This window comes from Bos javanicus, chromosome 11 (assembly GCF_032452875.1).
Source record: "Bos javanicus breed banteng chromosome 11, ARS-OSU_banteng_1.0, whole genome shotgun sequence".
Lineage (NCBI taxonomy): Eukaryota > Metazoa > Chordata > Mammalia > Artiodactyla > Bovidae > Bos > Bos javanicus.
In genome coordinates, this window is record NC_083878.1 from 86,066,162 (window position 1) to 86,085,727 (window position 19,566).

At 44.4% G+C, this 19,566-nt stretch overlaps 1 protein-coding gene across 9 annotated transcripts in view; it reads right to left on the minus strand.

Annotated features, from left to right (window-relative positions):
• GREB1 (growth regulating estrogen receptor binding 1) overlaps positions 1–17,979 on the minus strand; it is a 135,204-nt gene extending 117,225 nt beyond the window's left edge. Inside the window, exon 1 of one of the 9 annotated variants that reach the window (XM_061433293.1) lies at positions 17,826–17,974. In XM_061433293.1, the coding sequence (XP_061289277.1) occupies positions 17,826–17,912 (87 nt within the window). In that variant the 5' untranslated portion in view covers positions 17,913–17,974. The other 8 variants (XM_061433292.1, XM_061433294.1, XM_061433300.1 and 5 more) reach the window with 8 other exon arrangements.
• Between the last annotated feature and the right edge of the window lie 1,587 nt (positions 17,980–19,566).

Here is a 19,566-nt window from a genome sequence, read left to right on the forward strand (position 1 = left end):
CTGTCCATCCCAAAGGAAACAGGAATTGTAACTTCCAAGAATCTCTGGAAAAGCAGACACTAGGGGTGGAAAGTGGACCAGGAGAGCAGGCCTGGGACAAGGGGCTGGGGACAGCCTGGCGGAGCCTGCCCCTGTTCCTCCTCTCTCTCCCCGCCACTCCCCCTCCACACCCCTCCTTTACTGGCGAAGAGAACAAGCCTCCACTACTGGAGAAATGGCCTAGAAACTCTAAGAAGCCTCTGGAAACATGTCTCAGGCATGGTTTTGTGTTTTCCAGGCTACAATGCCCTCCTGAGAAAATGTCTTCAGTTCATTGTTGGAAAGCAATACAGTCCTTGTTCAATGAGTTAATAAGAAGAATTAAAGGGCCAGAATCCCCACTTAGAATAATACCAGAAAGGAGATAATAATAGACTCTCCCACCCACTCCAGGGCCAGTATGATGACAGCACCAAGTCGAGTTCCGTGGTCTCAGGACTTCAGCCTCGAGTGGAGACAGCCAGAGGCATGGTTGGACATGACTCAACCTGGCCCTCAAAGGGCAGAAGGGACTTTGAGAAGCGCTGGGCCAGTGCCTGGATGGAGTCTTGGAGCTTCATGCCTGGGGACTCCTGGGTCAGAAATAATGATACCCATTTCACAGATCTGCAAGTTCTAGGCAACTTCTACAGTATAGTAAAACATGGTTGATACGCCCACTGTCATAATTTCTTGTTATTAAATATAAGGCACCTAATCTAGTGCCTAGAGCAGAGTAGACAATCACTTTTGCTACCATTACTATGAATTACTATGGACTCAGCATGAGGAAATGTCAATGTCTGTTATATCATCACTCAGCAAAGCTGGTATATGTATTTTAATTTCTTGATTAAATGAGTTATTAATTATTGTGCAATTTTGTATCAAAATCAGTATATCTGATTCACACAAGACATATAAAGTGACATAAATACTTTACCTTTAAACAATGGCTGGGGGGATAAATTGGGAATTTGGGATTAACAGATACACACTACTATATGTGTATAGTCGCAAAGAGTTGGACACAACTGAGCGACTGAACTGAACTGAACTACCACACATAAAATAGATAAGAGCTTGTAACACAGGGAATTATATTCAATATCTTGTAATAACCTACAATGGAAATGAATCTGAAATATATATATACAATATGAAATATTTTTGTTGCTATTGTTCAGTTACTCAGTGGTTTCCAACTCTTTGCAACCCCATGGACTGCAGCACGCCAGGCTTCTCTGTCCTTCACCATCTCCCAGAGTTTGCTCAAATTCATATCCATTGAGTCAGTGATGCCATCCAACCATCTCATCCTCTGCCACCCGCTTCTCCTCCTATCCTCAATCTTTCCCAGCATCAGAGTCTTTTCCACTGAGTCGGCTCTTCGCATCAGGTAGCCAAAGTATCGGAGTTTCAGCTTCAGCATCTGTCTTTCCAGTGAATATTCAGGGTTGATTTCCTTTAGGTTTGACTGGTTTGATCTCCTTGTAGTCCAAGGGACTCTCAAGAGTCCTTTCCAGCACCACAATTTGAAACCATCGATTCTTTGGCACTCAGCCTTATTTATAGACCAACTCTCAGATCTGCACATGTCTATTGGAAAAACCACAGCTTTGACTAGACGGACCTTTGTTGGCAAAGTGATGTTTCTGCTTTTTAATATGCTGTCTAAGTTTGTCATTGCTTTTCTTCCAAGGAGCCAGTCTTTTCATGGCTGCAGTCACTGTCCACTGTGATTCTGAAGCTCAAGAAAATAAAAGTCTGTCCTTGTTCTTTCCCCATCTATTTGCCATGAAGTGATCTCTCTAAAGCAGTAACTCAGGTGATCTTTCTCCATGAAGCTCTTTGAGACATTTCCACCCATATTCCATATTTGCACATTCACTCCCCTCTCCTACGAACCAAGCCGTGAGCTCCAGGCCACATTCTTTCCTCCCCAGCATAGGTCACAACATTTAAGCATAAGAAACTTTTCATAAATGAACGAATGAGAGAGAGGGAGGACCATGCGATTATTTCTGTCTACTTAGGGGAAGGCCTGGTGTTGGAGAAGACTTGAGAATCCCTTGGACTGCAAGGAGATCCAATTAGTCCATCCTAAAGGACATCAGTCCTAAGTGTTCATTGGAAAGACTGATATTGAAGCCAAAACTCCAGTACTTTGGCCACCTGATGCAAAGAGCTGACTCATTTGAAAAGACCCTGATGCTGGGAAAGATTGAAGGCAGGAGAAGGGGATGACAGAGGATGAGATGGTTGGATGGCATCACTGACACAGTGGACATGAGTTTGAGTAAACTCTGGAAGTTGGTGATGGACAGGGAGGGCTGGCGTGCTGCAGTCCATGGGGTCACAAAGAGTCGGACACGACTGAGCAATTGAACTGAACTGAACTGAGGGGAAGGCCACCACCAGTTCTGAACTAATTGCAAAGGCATCTATCTGGTCTAATGGAAAGATAGTAAATACACCATCCAACGCCCTCATGGTCTCCATTTGCCACAGTAGGTTTCTCATAACCTAATTAACAAACCACGGATCTGGGGAAGATGTGCAGAATGGCCTACCATCAATCATGGGAAGAGAAGCATAGATTCACAGCCTGGAGGGGCTGTCATCACTGGCCTTACTGATGAGAAAGAGTGTCTGGTGTCCCTTAGGCCCTTAAAACAGGCTCAGTCCCCAGAGAAACTGTCTACATGCAGCCTGGCCTGTTCCCTCCCTGGCTTTTTGGCTTGTTAACCACCCGCTTATACAGCCAGCTCGGTCCCACCCCACCCTCTTAGGCCTGGGAAGTAGTTTCCTCTTGCTCTGTGGTTAAGTTCTCTCATCTTTAATAACCCCCAAAGGTTGGCTGTGCAGTCTCCCACCTGCTCAGTAGGCTGCACACCAGACATCCACTCCCCCTGATATCGCAGGCACGTGCCACATGGCTAAGCCCTTCCTTCACACTGCTTCCTGGGTCAGGACAAACCTTCCCCACACCACTCCTCCCCCACAAACCCCCTTGCCAGCCCTGCAGTGACCACCAAGTCATCTTCAGATCAAGTTCCAATCTAGGTCAGGTTTCGTTGGTCTCTGCTCTCTGGAGCTCTCTTCCTAACTGAGTGCCTCCTTCCCCATTCATTCAGGGATTGTGTGTTAAAGTCTGTCTCCCCCACTTGGCTGAACAGACTTATACACAGGAGCCGGGGTTGGGGTGGGGGTTGGCTTCACCAGTCTTTCCCTGGTGCCTGACACACAACAAGTGCTCAATAAATAATTACTGTAGCAATAGGCAAACACAGCAGCTTCCATGCCAATCTGCCACTTCATTGCAGAACTGCAAATGCTCTCTCTGCCCCCTGCAAACTGAAGCTTGCCAACACTACACACTCATTTCCCCCAATTTAACAGTTATGATAAAGAATCCACCAGCAACGTAGGAGACTTGGGTTCAATCCCTGGATCGGGAAGGTCCCTTGGAGAAGGAAATGGCAACCCAGTCCAGTATTCTTGCCTGGGAAATCCCAGGGACAGAGGAGCCCGGTGGGCTACAATCCCTGGGGTCGAAAAAAATCAGACACAACTTAGCAACTAAAACAACAACCAAGTGGCATACTTTCTACTGCTTTCCTTCCAGTGTCTGCTTCCACATAAGGTGAATCACTTTCACCATGTGTTATAATGAATTGATCTGTTATTATTGGATTTCCTCAAGGACAAAATCAATATTCTGGTTCTGTGTCTATTATTGATTGTGATTTTGATGTATGCGTGCCTTTCTCTAAACTCATCATATATAATACAGAGACTTGGAAATGTTCTTGTGTTATCACTGCAAAAAGACTATTATATCAAAATTAAAAGTTGGAAGGAAATACTGTCATTCTGCTGAAATAGATCAACATCTAAAGGTAATTTTAAGATGAGAAGTGGCAGCTGCCGCTATCTGAAACTTTTCTGGCTCATGGGCTGATTTTTTTCTACCACATCAGGAATTACTGGGGTTAGGAAGCAGCCCCTTTTTTATTTTTTTTTCCCCACAGAAGTTCCTCAGAGAATTTCTGAGGAAACCAATAAAAGAGTAAATGATATCTTCTAATCAATCCTAAAGGAAATCAGTCCTGAATATTCACTGGAAGTTCTGATGCTGAAGCTGAAACTCCAATACTTTGGCCCCCTGATGTGAAGAGCTGACTCATTGGAAAAGACCCTGATGCTGGGAAAGATTGAAGGTGGGAGGAGAAGGAGGCGGCAGAGGATGAGATGGTTGAATGGCATCACTGATCTAAAGGACATGAGTTTGAGCAAGCTCCGGGAGATAGCGAAGGACAGGGAAGCCTGGCGTGCTGCAGTCCATGGAGCTACAAAGAGTCAGACACAGCTTAGCGACCTAACAACAAAAACATTAAAACTACCAGAGTGTCTAAGCTGGGGAGGTCTTCTGTGACCTAAGGCACGCATGAAACCTCTATTGAAGCTGGGGGCTGAGATGAGACCCCCACAACCACGTGGCCTCTCCATCCTCTGGAGATCTCTGGTGTCAGTCAGCGCTGCTGCCCCTGCTTTTCCAGCTCTGTCTGTGAAGCCTGCACACCACCCTGGAAGCTGGACAACCCAGTGACACCAACACAGCCTTGAGGTTACACAGACTTCAGCTGGAATCCCAGCAGACTCTTTCCAGCAGCATGACCCTGTCCGTGAAGCTTTCTCAGCCTCTGTTCCCGAATTGTGAAATGGAGACAGTAAAACTTAACCTCTGTGGGCTCATTAAAAGCATCCAATTTTACACTCCTTCAACCCCCTATGAGCCTTCATTATACAAAGTGCTACAGATGAAATGATGCATCATGTAGATGGAGGCCCAGATGAAGAACCTGATAAAATGTTTGTGGCCAGTAAATATTTTCATCCTATTTTTCATCATTGCCTTTATTCAGATAGACTAAAAAAGGAACATACAGATGAACTGAGCAAGGCGCCAAGTTGTTCTGGTTCTATAAACTTGAGAGGAAAATCAGGCTCTAATTTTTTAAAAAAATCAGTCCTGCCCAAACATAATAAAAAGGGAACCCTAACAGTTTGATTCCTGAAAACAAGATAAAGCACACCTGACAGGAAGCAGGTACTTCACAGGTGTTTGTGATTGGACACAACTCAAAATGATCTTTTCCTTTAGTAAAAGTACAGTATAATATAGAATCTAAAAAGCACCTTCTCTTAGTAATCAACTGGGTTACAGCACCTTAGGAGACCTGTCTACAATACTTCACATCCCATTCTGGAAAGAATCCCATTGTGGAAATAAGACTTCCCCCTCTCAGTCACACACTCTTGCCTCTCATATCCCAACTACAATGGCAATTTACTCAAAAGAGCTTAGGCCCAAAGTGAATAAACTGCAGAGTCTTAGGGCATACCACTGAATTAATGGGGCTGAACGTGTTCATTGGCCAGGAGGCTGCAGCACTCCACTGGGATCCCGCGGGTGCCCGAGTGATAGAGCCTGGGTTCCTGCCTTCAAAAACTGGTCAATCCATGCAGGGAAGCCACAGGCAAATAAGCATGACAAGCAGGGTGGTCAAGACAAAGACAGAGCCTGGCACAGCGTGTGACTCAAGATAGGACCGCAAACCTGAGCCCTGCATCACGGCCAAGTCACATCACAGATGATAACGTGGAGTAAACCGTATCTCATGATCTGTTAACATTTCTTACATCTCAGGCTAACACTGAAATCAAACTAGCTTGCCAGGACTCTCTACCCTTTCTCTGTTTCTTAGCCAAAAGTTGGCCTAGAAAAATAGGTTGGCAACAGACCTACTGGCCCCTCATCACCCTTCTCCCACAGAGGTGCCCACGTGCTCAGAAGTCTGACCAGGATCCACTCCCTCCTGTAAAGATGTCAAGTACCCATTATTTGCTCAGCAAAACTGAGTCAGTCTCAGTGGTTCCCTTATTTCAAGCTGCCAGAACCATTTTAACTAATACCGTAACAATCTACTTCGGAAGTTCCCATGAGCGAAAGCAGGCAATTTTATATACAGCCTTTTAGTTTCTACAATAAGAACTGTTCGCTAAGCAGAAAAGGCAACGATACCAACTTGATTTTTTTTTTTAAGCAACAGTTCTGAAGTGTAAAGAAATTATGTAAAAGTGATTTACATACTCTGCAGATGTGATCAAATACTCTGCAGATACAAATTTTGTGCAGTTGAATGTTTACAGCAATGACATGGTTGACAAACTCTAACCACACTTCCAGGGAAATTGTAGTCACAGGCTGATAGCATCTTTTATTAAATTCCTATTGCATATAAACATGAAAAAGACAAGAAGAACTTTCCAAAACATGGATAATGCCTCTGTGTCTAGGTAGAGGAACTATCGTTTTTAGGTTTTGTATTTTTGTTTAATAAGTTTCCAGCAATTTACACCAGTAACGTTTGGAATGTGAATAAAATGTATAATCTTCTAATCGTGTAAGTAAATAAATAAATCTTTCTCAGAACAAAACAGAGTGGGGAGGTATGTATGCGGCTAATGCAAATACTATTGATCCGCTCTTGCCTGGAATTAATGGTGGGATACAAGCCACAGGCTCTGCTCTGCAGGACTCCCTGTGGGAAGGCCCCTTCCAGAGTCAGGGCAGATGACAGGGCCAGATAACAGTGTTTAGCCACGTCTTTGATGTCCTCAGCCAGGATCCTGGACAGCTGAGCAGGGGAAACAAAAGAATGCTCTGGCAGCACTGGCCCCACCGGCCTCGGGGTCTCCCACCCTTCGGAGCGGCTGTGTATCCCAGGGCTGACCTCTGCTCCCCCACACATGGGGCCTCAGCAGCAGCGTGACCTGCAGTGTCAGAACCTCTCTCCACATTCAACCCAAGAGAAGACACTTTCTTTTTTTCTTTCCTTTTTTTTTTCCAAACCAGCTTTGTGTCTTGATGGTCCAGCTGGTGAAAGAAACAAGCTAAAAACAAACAAGCAAAAATAAAAAACAAAAAACTTCCTTCCAAAATTAAGAATCTGGGGTTTACATACCTCAGGGTATGGAGATTACAGATACATTTTGTTGAACTGTGCTTTCTACTCTTTCTCCAATGAAGACGTGTGTACTATGGAAACATTTAAAAATAATCACAGTTTTTTTCAATGTAAGCCCAAACAAGATTGCTCTGGAGTTCTGTGTGTTCTGGACACCAGTTTTGAAACAGCTGCTGGAGGTCACACGTCACGGGGATTGGGTGGGGGAGACCTCACAGGAGCGGACAGCTGAGATCACCGGAGCTCAGGCGGGGCTGTGACTGACGGAAGAGACCAAGTGGGAACCTAACCCGGTCATGCCCAAGCCTTCCAGAAGGTCATCTCCACCCGCAGGTCAGCCTGCCCCAGCCCGACCCAGAACACCCAGTGTCACCACCCCTGCCTGGAAGAGGAAGCTGCCCAGCTGCACGGCAGCAACAAAACCTCAGAGGAACTCAGTCTCCCACCCAGAGCTCCCTGGCCTGACTCTTATTCCCCCCAACTGCCATCAAGTGCTGACTCCCAGGGTCCCTGAGCTGCACCCTCCTTATGGATCTCCTGACTGTAATTAGCAACAGGAGCAGCTCAAATTTATTGTACAAATCATAGGCACTTACGTGGCCCAATATATTTGCCTGATAATAAAAAGCACCAATTCTGAGAAGAAATTAATGCAAAAGCAATTCAATGGAAGACAGCCTTTTCAACAAGTGGCACTGGAATAATTAGATATCAGAGGCAAAGAAGTGAATCTTAACCTAAACGTTAACTTCTATACCAAAATCAGCTCAGACTGGATCACAGACCTACACATAAAACAAAACTATAAAATTTATAGTGAAAAAAAAAAGGCAAGAAAACAGTTTAAAATCTTCATGATCCAGGTCTAGGCAAAAAGTTTTTATATTTGAAACTAAGAGCACAATCCTTCAAATGATAAGTTGATACACTGGACTTCATCAGAATTTAAAAGTTTTTGTTCTGCATAAGATCCTGTGGAGAAAATTAAAAGATAAGCTACAGAATAGAAGAAAGTATTTGCAAACCACATATCCAACAAAAGACTAGCACCTGTCACATTTTTTAACTCCCTAACTGAATAGTTTTAAAAATCCAGTTAGGAAATGGGCAAAAGACATAAAGAGACATTTTACCAAAGAGAATAAATAGAAAGCATGTAAGTCATGAAAACATGTTCAGCATCATTAGCCAATAGGAAAATACAAATTAAACCCATAATAAGATATCAATATACAACCATCAGAAGTCTAAAATAAAAAAGTGACAATACCAAGTGTTGCCAAGGGCACAGAGAAACTAGATATTTACACATTGCTGGTGGGAAATTGTACAGCTATTCCAGAAAACTGTTGTGCAGTTTCTTATAAAATTAAACCTGTAACTAGCATAAGAACTAGTCATTGCACTCTTGGATATTTGTCCCACAGAAATTAAAACTTATGTTTACACAAAACCTTGTGCACAAATATCAGTACCAGCTTTACTCATAATAGCCCCAAACCAGAAACAATTTGGATATCCTTTAACAGGTTAATGGTTACATTGTGGTTATGTTCAGAGCTTGGAGTACAACTCACTAATAAAAAGGAATGAATTATCTTTTTACATTTATTTTATTCAAGTATATTTAATTAACAGTGTTAATTTCCGCTGTATAGCAAGGTGACTCAGTTAGACATCTATACTTTCTTTTTCATTTCTTTTCCATTATGGTTTATGGAAGCTACAGAAATCATAATGCCTAATTATTTAGACAAAACCAACAAAAATCTTAGTAAAAGAAAAGGCCAAATAAAGAATTTTTTTTGGACCCCCACAAAAGCCTATGAAAACATGCAAGTTCTCAGAAAGAAACAAGGGAGGTGCTAGAAAGGAAAAAGGCAGAATGTTTATCCTGAAATATGGGTGTTCCTCTGACCAGCCCCAGGGCCGAGAAAGGGAGACAGAATGATAGACAAATGAAAAAAGTCCAAGTAGAAATTAACTTGAAACAGATGACAGAATGAACAAAACATTTCTCTTCTTTTGGTGCTAAGACCTGGCTTCACAGTTGTATAGCTTTGTGGTCAGATAGATGTGTGATCAACCTTGTCACAGCATCTTATCTCTCTATGACCTGGATCAAGTTCCTGAACCAAGCTTCTGGACTTGGTTTTCCCACATATAAAATGAGAATGACAATACTACACCTCATGGGCACTACCAGCCCAACCCAGAACCCGGCCAGAAGAGCCACATAAAACTCCTGTGAAACTCTTCCACTGTGGTAACGCAACCAAACTCAGTGGAGCACAGAATGAGGGTGACTAACCTTGCTGGACCCTGTTTCTGTTATCTCAATGTCTTTGAGTAACTAAAAGGTATTTAAGTTTTAAATTTTATGAGAGGTGCCACAATTAGCTACTCAAATCCATTCCCGGGGTCACTCTTTGGGCTTCCATTTTCTAGTTTCTAATCCCGGATACACAGGATCACCTTTCAGTGTCAAAACTGCAAAAGAAATGCAACAGGATGGCCATCTGCAGAATCACTTTCAGAGTGAATGTGGGTGAAGAGAAATGCACAGAAACGCACACAGATCGCCCCTCGCCACCTAGGAGATAGAGTTTGAGGATCTGGTCCCACTTTTGCAACTGACCAGTTTTGTAGTAGCTTCTCAATCTAAAACATAGAAATGATAGATTCTACAGAGCAAAGAAGTCCTAGTAAATTGAAGGCCCAGACGGGTCTCCTGATATGTTACTCCCAAACTGAGTCACATTCAAGTCTAACAGAAGACAAGAATGTCAAGTGGGAAGCAGAGGCACAGACTCGTTTCTCAGGCCAGAAGCGGAGGCCATGAATCAGAACCCTTTGTAAAAGATGGTCTGTATGTGTGCCTTCAACATTAAAATAAACCAGTACCTTTAAGAAATGTATGAATAACAGTGGGAAATCTTCTTAGTGTGGCAGGGAATTCGTTAGATAGTTCCAATCCAGGAGTGCTTGCTTTCTGAAGGACTTAGCAATTTTTGTGTGCTGTTTCCAGTCCAAAACTACTTACCAACAACCCACAAACATCTACAGGTAAGTACCCTGCCCTGGGCTGCACACAGGTATACACAGTCTGTGCCAGGCACAAAAAAAATCACTGACAACAACAGAGTCACCTCTATGTGTTCCCGCCCCACCTGCTACGGACTGAGAGTCCCACTCCTCCTCTAAGCACTCCAAATCAGGGCTGGGAGACCCTGTGTGCAACTGCAAACCAACCCTAAAGCTGCAGGCTCCAAAACTGAGCTCACCTTAGGGGGCAATCTTGGGAGTGTGCCCTAGACTGAAGACTTATGTCCCCCTAAAATTCATATATGAAAGCCCTGCCTCTCAGTGTGGCTGAATTTGAAGAAAGAGCCTAAAAGGAGGTGATTAAGGTGAAGTGAGGTCATAAGGGTGGGGCCCTGATCAATAAGGTTAGTGTCCTTATTAGAAAAGACAGCAGAGGACTCTCTCTCCACCCTTGAAGAGGACGGGAAGAATGACCATGTGAGAACACAGCAAGAAGTTGACCACCTACAAGCCAGGAAGAAAGCTTTCACCAGAAACCAAATCAAGCAGAATTTTGATCTTGAATTTCTAGCCACCAGCATTGTGAGAAATAAATTTCTGCTGTTTAAGCCACTCAGTTTATGGTATTTTGTTATGACAGCCCAAGCTACTACAGGGCAGTGCAAGAAGGAAATATTGGAACTAAAATGTAAGTTCCATCAGGGCAGGAATCGCCTCTTTTGTTCACTACTGTATCTTCAGCACTTAGACCAGTACTTGGCACAAAATATCAACTCGATAAATATTTATATATTAAATGCTGTTGTTGTCATTTATTTGCGAAGTTATCTCCTACTCCCTTTTGCGACCCCATGGACTGTAGCGCACCAGGCTCCTCTGTCCATGGATTTCCCAGGCAAGAATACTGGAGTGGGTTGCCATTTCCTTCTCTAGGAGATCTTCCCAACCCAGGGATCAAACTCATGTTTCCTGCATTGGCAGGTGGGTTCTTTACCACTGAGCCACGAGGAAAGCCTATGTGTTAAATAACTGATGGGATTTTGTTGCTGAAACACCTGTTGCCTTTATAGACCACCAATGCCAACAGATTTAAAAATTTTGGAAACAACTTTCTAACCTTGTTTTTAATTTTTACAAATGAAGACATCAATGAGTTTTTGTTTTGTTAAAATACAAAATTTCAAAATGTACCAATTAGTTCATATCAAGGAACAGATATTTAGGTAATTTCCTTAAAGTACTTTTTACCTGGTAGATGCCCAAGGATTGTAGTGGCTATAACGATTATTATTTAATATTATTCAGCTAATTCTTGTGCCTGAAAGCACTGGAATGCAACGTAGTTACCAACCAATGAAATACTCATCTATGCATGAGCTCCTTGTTTTACTCTTCTCTTGTGTTGCCCTTTATACATCTCTCCAGAAGACATTGCTAAGAATATAATAAATACTTTCATTTGACAGATTCAAAACTAACTGACCTTGTGGCTCAAATTCTCCTCCTACACTGTAGTCAAGACCTCAAAATAGAACCCTTAATAGTTCTCCAATTGTTTCTACCAGTATTAGGCTTGGCTCTGTGCAAAGCTCTGCAAGTTCCCTAAAGAACAAAGCTCATTCATTCCTCAAATATTTACTGAGCACATACCGTGGGCCAGCCATTGTGCTGGGTGCTGGGTGCTGGGTGCTGGGTGCTGGAGCAGGATGGTGAGCAAGGCAGACTTGATCCTTCACAGCAACTGCCATGTGCCACAGGGGAGATAAGACATCAAACAAAGGAATATGGAATTGCAAATCTGGTGTGTCCCACGAAGTGGTTTTCAACCTTTTCTTATTTTTTGAAATGAAAATTGCCTACATATACCTCAGTTCAGAAAATTTTATCTGATAATTTCCTTTCCAAATCTTTTTGAGTCAAGAACTGTAACTATCAATCAGAGTTCCTGATCAACAAAAGATCTCACAGTCATCCCACAGTTAAGATCACTCTGCACAACGGGGAGAAACTGACATAGGACTGAGTTATCAAACTCAGTGATGGGTAAATGCACAATTTCCAGCAGGTTTTTGCTTCTGTGTGTGCATGGGGGGGGCAGTATTTGTTTCTGGTTTTTAGAGCTTATATAACAGATCTCTTGGCTACCTTCATAGATCCGTGGTTCTCAAGCATGGCTGTTCATCAGAATCATCTGGAAGGCTTGCTAAACCTCAGATTTCTGGCCAATCTCCCCCCTCCCAGAGCTTCTGAGTAGCACTGAGTGTGGAGCCTGAGAATCTGCATTTTATACACATTCTCTGGTGATGCCAAAGCTGCTGGTCCAGCAACTACAATTGGAGAACTGGGGTATGAAATGCTGTAATGTCTTGGATTTACTTCAAGGTAATTCAGGAGGGTTGCAGTGTGGGGAGGGAGGAGACAGAAAAAACAAAATTGACAAAGTGTTCACAATTGTAGAACTGGGTGAGATCACACAGAAGTTCATTAGACAACCTTTCTACTTTCATAGACATTTGAAGTTTTTCCACAATAAAAAGGTAACAGGAGTCAGTTGGATCAAGATTTGTCATTGCACATCTTTAAGAGGACTTCGGTTCCCACAAAGGCCCTGAAATATACTCCCCGCAAAGGCTATTTTGAACATTTGTGACATGCCAGGCCTTGGCTGACCACTAGAGGGAGTCAAACAAAATGAAGACACAAATTGCTATCCTCAAGTCCATAATTTGGTGGGATAAAGAAAATTATTGTGTTACAGAGACAAATAAATGGCATAAAAGATAATTAAGAGGGAGTAAGAGAGTGAGAAGACTAAGGCAAAACTGCATCCTTTCCCACTATATATCCTTGAAGTTAAACTTTTTTCCCATTTTCTAAGGATCCAACAGAGCATGTGCACAGAGCACGCGTGTGTGCGCACACACACACACACACACAGGCAGTCAAGTTTCAGAAATATATATTACCATCAGTCAATTATGTTTTATCAAGATGGAAAGAACATCAAAAACACACATAAAAGGAAAAGCCCAAGAGTCTGCTAGATAATATATAATTTATCCACACAAAAGAATACAAAATTATAATTTAAAATGACAATATCAATGAAATAATAAGTATATTCATAATGAAAAGCAAAAGTGTTAGTCACTCAATCGTGTCCAACTCTTTGTGACCCCCATGGACTATAGCCACCAGGTTCCTCTGTCCATGGCATTCTCCAGGCAAGAATATTGGAGTGGGTAGCCATTTCCTCCTCCAGGGGATCTTCCTGATCCAGGGACTGAACCCAGGTCTCCCGCATTGCAGACAGACACTTTACCAACTGAGCCACCAGGGAAGCCATATTCATAATAATGACAAAATGGCACGGATTACACTTATTATTTCATTGATGTTATTTTAAATTACAATTTTGTATTCTCTTATGTGGATAAATATATATACATAATCTTGGCCAATGTTCAGAAGCATACAGAACTTAATTTTAAGACTAGAAAAAACACACAAAAGAATTAGCAGTAATTATATCTGGATCGTAGATTTCCAACTTTTTTCTTTTTTTTAACTCTTCTGCAGGTTTTTCAATTTTATATCACAAATATAACTTCTACAATAGTCTTCCTCATTGTACTTTTTTTTTAAGGGTAATTAGCTAAAGTACTATAATTTAGCTGTATACTCAGAAACTAAACCTAAAAGATAAGTGTGCCCATTAAGCAGTGTACAAACTGCAAAGATTAACCGGAATCTTTTGAAGGGTTTCAAAGTCCATGGACTCTTTGGAATGGCCAGGCCAGGGTTCTATGCATTACCCTCAGCCAACCCTAATAGTCAGTTACCCCCACAAAAGCCCTAGAGGCTTCCTAGGGGAAACAGAACAGAACCAGTGAAGCATGCTGGACAGGAAAATGTGGGTTACTAAAAGCAAGCTCCCTTTCTCCACTTAAAACATGAAGCATCCATACCACATTCTTTGTTTAAATATCCTGGTCCCATTCAATCGTTGAGGACTATGCTTGGGCATGGAGCAGGGTTCGGGGAGCCTGCCTCTCTCTTTAAACTATAGTCTGTCATCTTTTCATTCTGAATATTTTCATCACTAATTAGCTCTACTTTGAGATTGCCTCTGAACATTCTGGAATTGCCAACTAATTCAAATTTTGAATCCACAAACTAGACACAATTTTCTTAAAATGGGGTTTCTAATGTCAATTAAAATGGTAGTAGCACACTGAGTATCTGTAACACCATAACAGTTCAGCCAATCGCTTACTAAATGAACAAGTCATCAACTTCATACTAAGCATGGAAATCTTTAGATAGACTCTAGATATAAACTCTCCTATCAAAAATGACAAGGCAAAAATACAGATATTAAAGTGTAGCTTCAAATTACCCACCCAGTAAAAGATTAGAGGCATTGGTGCAAGTGGCTCTTTTCATTAGCTAAAAACAACTTAAATCACAGATAAGCCATTTGTTAAGCAATAACAAAAAAGGCTAAAATGGAATTTCAATTTCAACCTGAACTTACTTCTTACCCTTTAAAGAATACTTCTTCCAAAAAAAAAAAAACACTAATTCTAAAAGCTACAAGTACCCAATATTCATAGCAGCATTATTTACAACAGCCAAGACATGGAAGCAACCTAAGTGTCTGTCAATAGACGAACAGATACAGAAGATGTAGAGTATTACTCAGCCATAAAAAGAATGAAATATTGCCATTGGCGTGACACAGAAGGACCTGGAGGGTATTACGCTACTGAAATAAGTCAAAGACAGATACTGTATAACATCACTTATACATGAACTGTAAAAACTACAACAAACTAGTGAATATAACAAACAAGAGGCAGCTTCACAGACACTGAGAACAAACCAGTGGTTACCAGTGGGGAGAGTGATGAGGGACGGGTGAAGTGAAGGGGATGAAGAGGTACAAACTCTTAGGTATAAAAAAAGCCACAAGGATATATTGTGCGATACTTTATAATGACTATAAATGGAGTATAACCTTTAAAATTATGAATCACTATATTGTACACCTGAAACTTACATAATATTGTAAATCAACTACACTTCCTTTAAAAACATCAACAACAACAACAAAAAACTTGTTCCAGAATGAACAGCAGCCCACCTCATCCACTGCTGTGGGTGATGGAAAATGTCACAGACCGCAAATGCAAACTTTAAATCAACCAGATTTCAGTATGAAAAGTCTCCTAGAAACAGCTCCTCACCTGTGTTTCATTTAATTGTCTCACATTTTTAATTTGGTTTTCATTTTCTAGAAACAAACTTTTCTGAGCAAACCCAAAACAGTGCTCTAGAAGCAACAGATTGGATATAAGGAATTCTTCAAATCTGCCCAGAGATTTAAGACATTCTAAGTCAGGGGTAGGAGTCTAATTGGCCTTTAAAACTTCCAATAACGTTTTCCTACAAAATGCTGCAAACCAGGTGACATTAAAACAACTGGTTTATGTCAGATGAAGGTCAGAACCCTCCCAGACCTCTACCCTTCCCCCAGATCTAACACAGCAGTGTTAAAATGCTCTCACTAGGAATAAAAGTTTTTAACAAATCAAATTTGCACATGGTTTAAAAGAGATACTAAAGAAATCTTCCAAGTCCTGAGTAACACTTACCCTTATAAGCAAAGTTTATTAAACAAAGCTTCAGTACCCAAATTAAGTAGTCCCTCTTTTTTGCTGGTCTTCAAGACCAGGGATCAAAGAGGCTTTGACAGCAAAATGGCCCAACATCCTTCTCCATGAATGACCATCGCCTCCACCCCGCCTGGCGCCTTGGCTGCCACACACACACACACACACACACACACACACACACACACCCCTTCTTGGACTTCAGGGAAGCAGCCTTTGTTCCCAAGACCCCAAACTGGAATCCAGCGACTAAGCTCTCGCCTCTTCGGAACCAGCCTTTCCAAGGGTCGGAGCCCCTCCAGGAAGGTCCCAGGGCGGTTTTGGAAAGAAGCCCCATTTTCTGCCGCGTCCCAAGTGCCGGGAAGTTAGAGCCGGCACCTCCGGCCCCAGCTTCTCCAAACACAGAGGCGTGGACACGCATGCATGCACGCGTGCACATCCTCAAAATAGTGACCACCACCATCAGTGTCATTTTTATCAGCTCTCACCTACCGAGCGGGGACCTTGTGCCGCGCGCTCAGCGCGCGCTCCAAGTCCATCCAACTCTAACCCTGGCCGACCCCTCTCTCTCTCTCTCACACACACACACTCATACACGCGCACGCACCCACATCCCCACGCGACCTCGGGGCTGAACCCCGACACTTCCGCAGCCTTCCGGCGATCGGGGCAGGAAAAGTGCCCCGGTCCACCCACCCGTACCCTCGCCGGCTCTTCCCCGGGGCGCTGGGCGGCCAGCGGTCCCCCCGCTCGCCCCGGGGACGGCGCGCGGCAGCTCTTACCGCGGCCCTTTGTCCTCGCGCCGCCGCGGACCGGCTCCGGTGCGCCCGCCGCCGTCGGAGGGCCGGCCCAGCCGCCCGCGCGCTCACTCCCCAGCTCCCGGGCTCGGCCGGCCGGGGGGCGCGCGGCAAAGCCCGGATCTGCGGACCGCTGCCAGCGCCCGGGACTGACCCCTGACCCCCCGCCGCCCCCGGAGTCCGCTTCTCCAGGTCTTCCAGCCGACAGCGGAGGAGGGCCGGCGGTGGGCTCGGCCGCCCCCGGGACCCCGCTGGGCAAGGGTAGAGGCGAGGGCGGCGTGGGGGATGCAGCGGGGAGGCGTCGGGCGAGGGGAGGTTAGGGCCGGAGGTTCGAGAACCGGCGCCCGCCCGCCGATCCGGGTCCTCGCCCCGCCGAGGACGCGGCGCCCCCGGCCCAGGCCGGGTCCCCTCGCTCTACCCCTGCGCCCTCCTCGCCGAAGCGACCTCCCACCTGCCGGGCCCGGCAGCGGACTAGGGGGCGCCCCCGGCTTTCTTCTCCGATCTCCCCCGGGGAGTCCTCCGGCAGCTTCCCCGTTCCGCCCCCAGCACACCGCCCACCGTCCCGCGGGGCCACGCTGGGAGCCTCTCCGGCCCCCGAAGGCTGAGTAGGGGCGAGAGCCTGGACAGACGTTGGGAGAACCCTGGGAGAACACAGATCGTTTTGTTGCTTGGGACCCAGGCGCCCAGTGGCGAGGCGACCAGGCAAGTCTGGGAGGCTGCAGGAGCGGAGCCCAGGCTTCCCAAAGGCTCCCCACCAAGGACCCCGGCCCCCCGGAATGAGCCCGGCGGAGGGCCACGTCGGTCGGGGGCCCGAGGCGCCATCCTGGGCGCCCGCGGTACCGGCTCCCCGCGCCTTTCTCCCTGCCAACGGCTCAAAGCAGGGCATGGGGGACTACGGTCCCCAACCGCCAGCGGCCCACCTGACCCTGGGAGGCTCTCACCAGGGAACCTGTCTGAGGCCAGCAGAAGAGAAAGCTTCTGAAATGCCAGGCACTTGCGGGTGGAACCTTGCCTGGCCCCAGGGTCGGGTAGAATGAATGAAAGGAAAGAAGGAACCCACGAACCTCCAAGAAATCTTTGCAGACCTCTCTCGGGAGACTGGTGCTGATGTAGCCCGAGGGATGAGCACAGGACAGGAGGAAAACTCCAGATTTATCTTTTTAAGCCAAAAGAGGGGCCCCTGTGATTTCAGGAACCTGCGTGCCTGGCACAGAGGTAGAGTCAAAGACCAGCCCTGAAACCTCAGGGGCACTCACCCCCACGACTCGCACCGTGGCCTTGGGCCAGTCTGACACTGTCCTTGAGGATGGGGAAGACAGCCACAGTTCACTGAGCTGAATCATTACATGAGGGAATGAGGGTCTGGCCCCCAGCCAGTGCCAGCATTCAACAGGTTCTGGGTAAAAATACTGCCTTAATCTCTGTAGATTTCCTGTTCTCTGGTTGGCGGTACCATCACTTTTCTTATTATAAAATATTTCAGAGGCACACTAGAGAAAGTAAGTTTGTCAGCCCCTGCCTGTGTGCCCAAGAACCAGCTAACCCTAACCTCTTGCCGTACTTAATTCAGATTTTCTCCTAAGAAATAAATATCACAATACAGTTAAAGCCCCTGGACAGCCCTCCCTGATCCCGGTTCTCTCCCGAATTAACACCCCCAGCACCCGTTTAAAACATCTCATCAGTGTTTTCACACCATTGCTACATATGCATGTGTTCATGTTACTACTACATATACACGTGTCCAAATAGAACATGTTTACCAGTCTTACAGCTTTCTGTGTGTTATGTTCTGCATTTCCTTATGTAACCCAGTCAGTTTGTTTTATGCTGTTTCACTCAATGTTATGCTTAAGAGCCATCTCGTCATACAAATGTTGTTGTTCAGTCACTAAGGTGTGTCCAACTCTTTGCAGCCCTATGCACTGTAGCCCACCAGGTGCTTCTGTCCATGGGATTTCCCAGGCAAGAATACTGGAGTGGGTTGCCATGCCCTCCTCCAGCGGATTTTCCCCACGCAGGGATCAAACCCCACACCTTCTACTTGACAGGTGGACTCCTGACCCCTGCACCACCTAGGAAGCCCATCATACATATAACCCTAGGCTATTCATTTTAACTGCTGGATAGTGTTCCATTGCGTGAATGGCTTGGCTTGTATAGACATTTTTCTGTTGATCGATGTTTGAGTTGATCAGTTTTCCATGATTAAAAATAAGATTGTTGTGGGACTTCCCTGGCAGTTCAGTGGTTAAGACTCCATGCTTCTACTGCAGGGCACCACAGGTTCAATCCCTGGTTGAGAAACTAAGATGCCACATACCACCTGACCACACACACACACACACACACACAAGCAAGAAATGAAATAAGACTGCAATGGACATTTTCAACTGCATTTGTGTTTCTAGGGAATGCACTGTTTTTCAAGCACTGCAGTAAAAACGTGTAGAATAACTAACTGTGTTAATCTTAACTAATATGATTCTATGGTGTAGATTACTTAGTACAATTGCTAAACGAATCATCATTACACTTACTTTTTTTCCCTTGCATTTTGACAGCTTAAATTTTATCAAGCAAATAAAATTCTACAGAACAAGGTCAGGAAACCTTTTATTGAAGGGTTAAAGGAAATACTTTAGGCTTTAGGCCAGCCAGGAGGCAAAATTCACACTATTTGATTATGTAAGTACTTATACAACCATTTAAAGTATAATCTTTTAAAAATGTGAAGACCATTCTTACCTCATGGGTCGTAAAAAAAGACACCCTCCCCCACAAAAAAGCTAGATAGCAGAACAGATTTGGCCCATGGGCCATAGTTTGTCTGCCTAACCACCATTATGTGAAAGTCATTCAAAAAATGCATCCCTTTCCTTGAAAACCAACATTAAAAAGGAAGTCAGTTTTAAAGATTTTCTTGGATGTGGACCATTTTTAAAGTCTGCACTGAATTAGTTACAATACTGTCTCTGTTGTTTGTTTTCTGGTTTT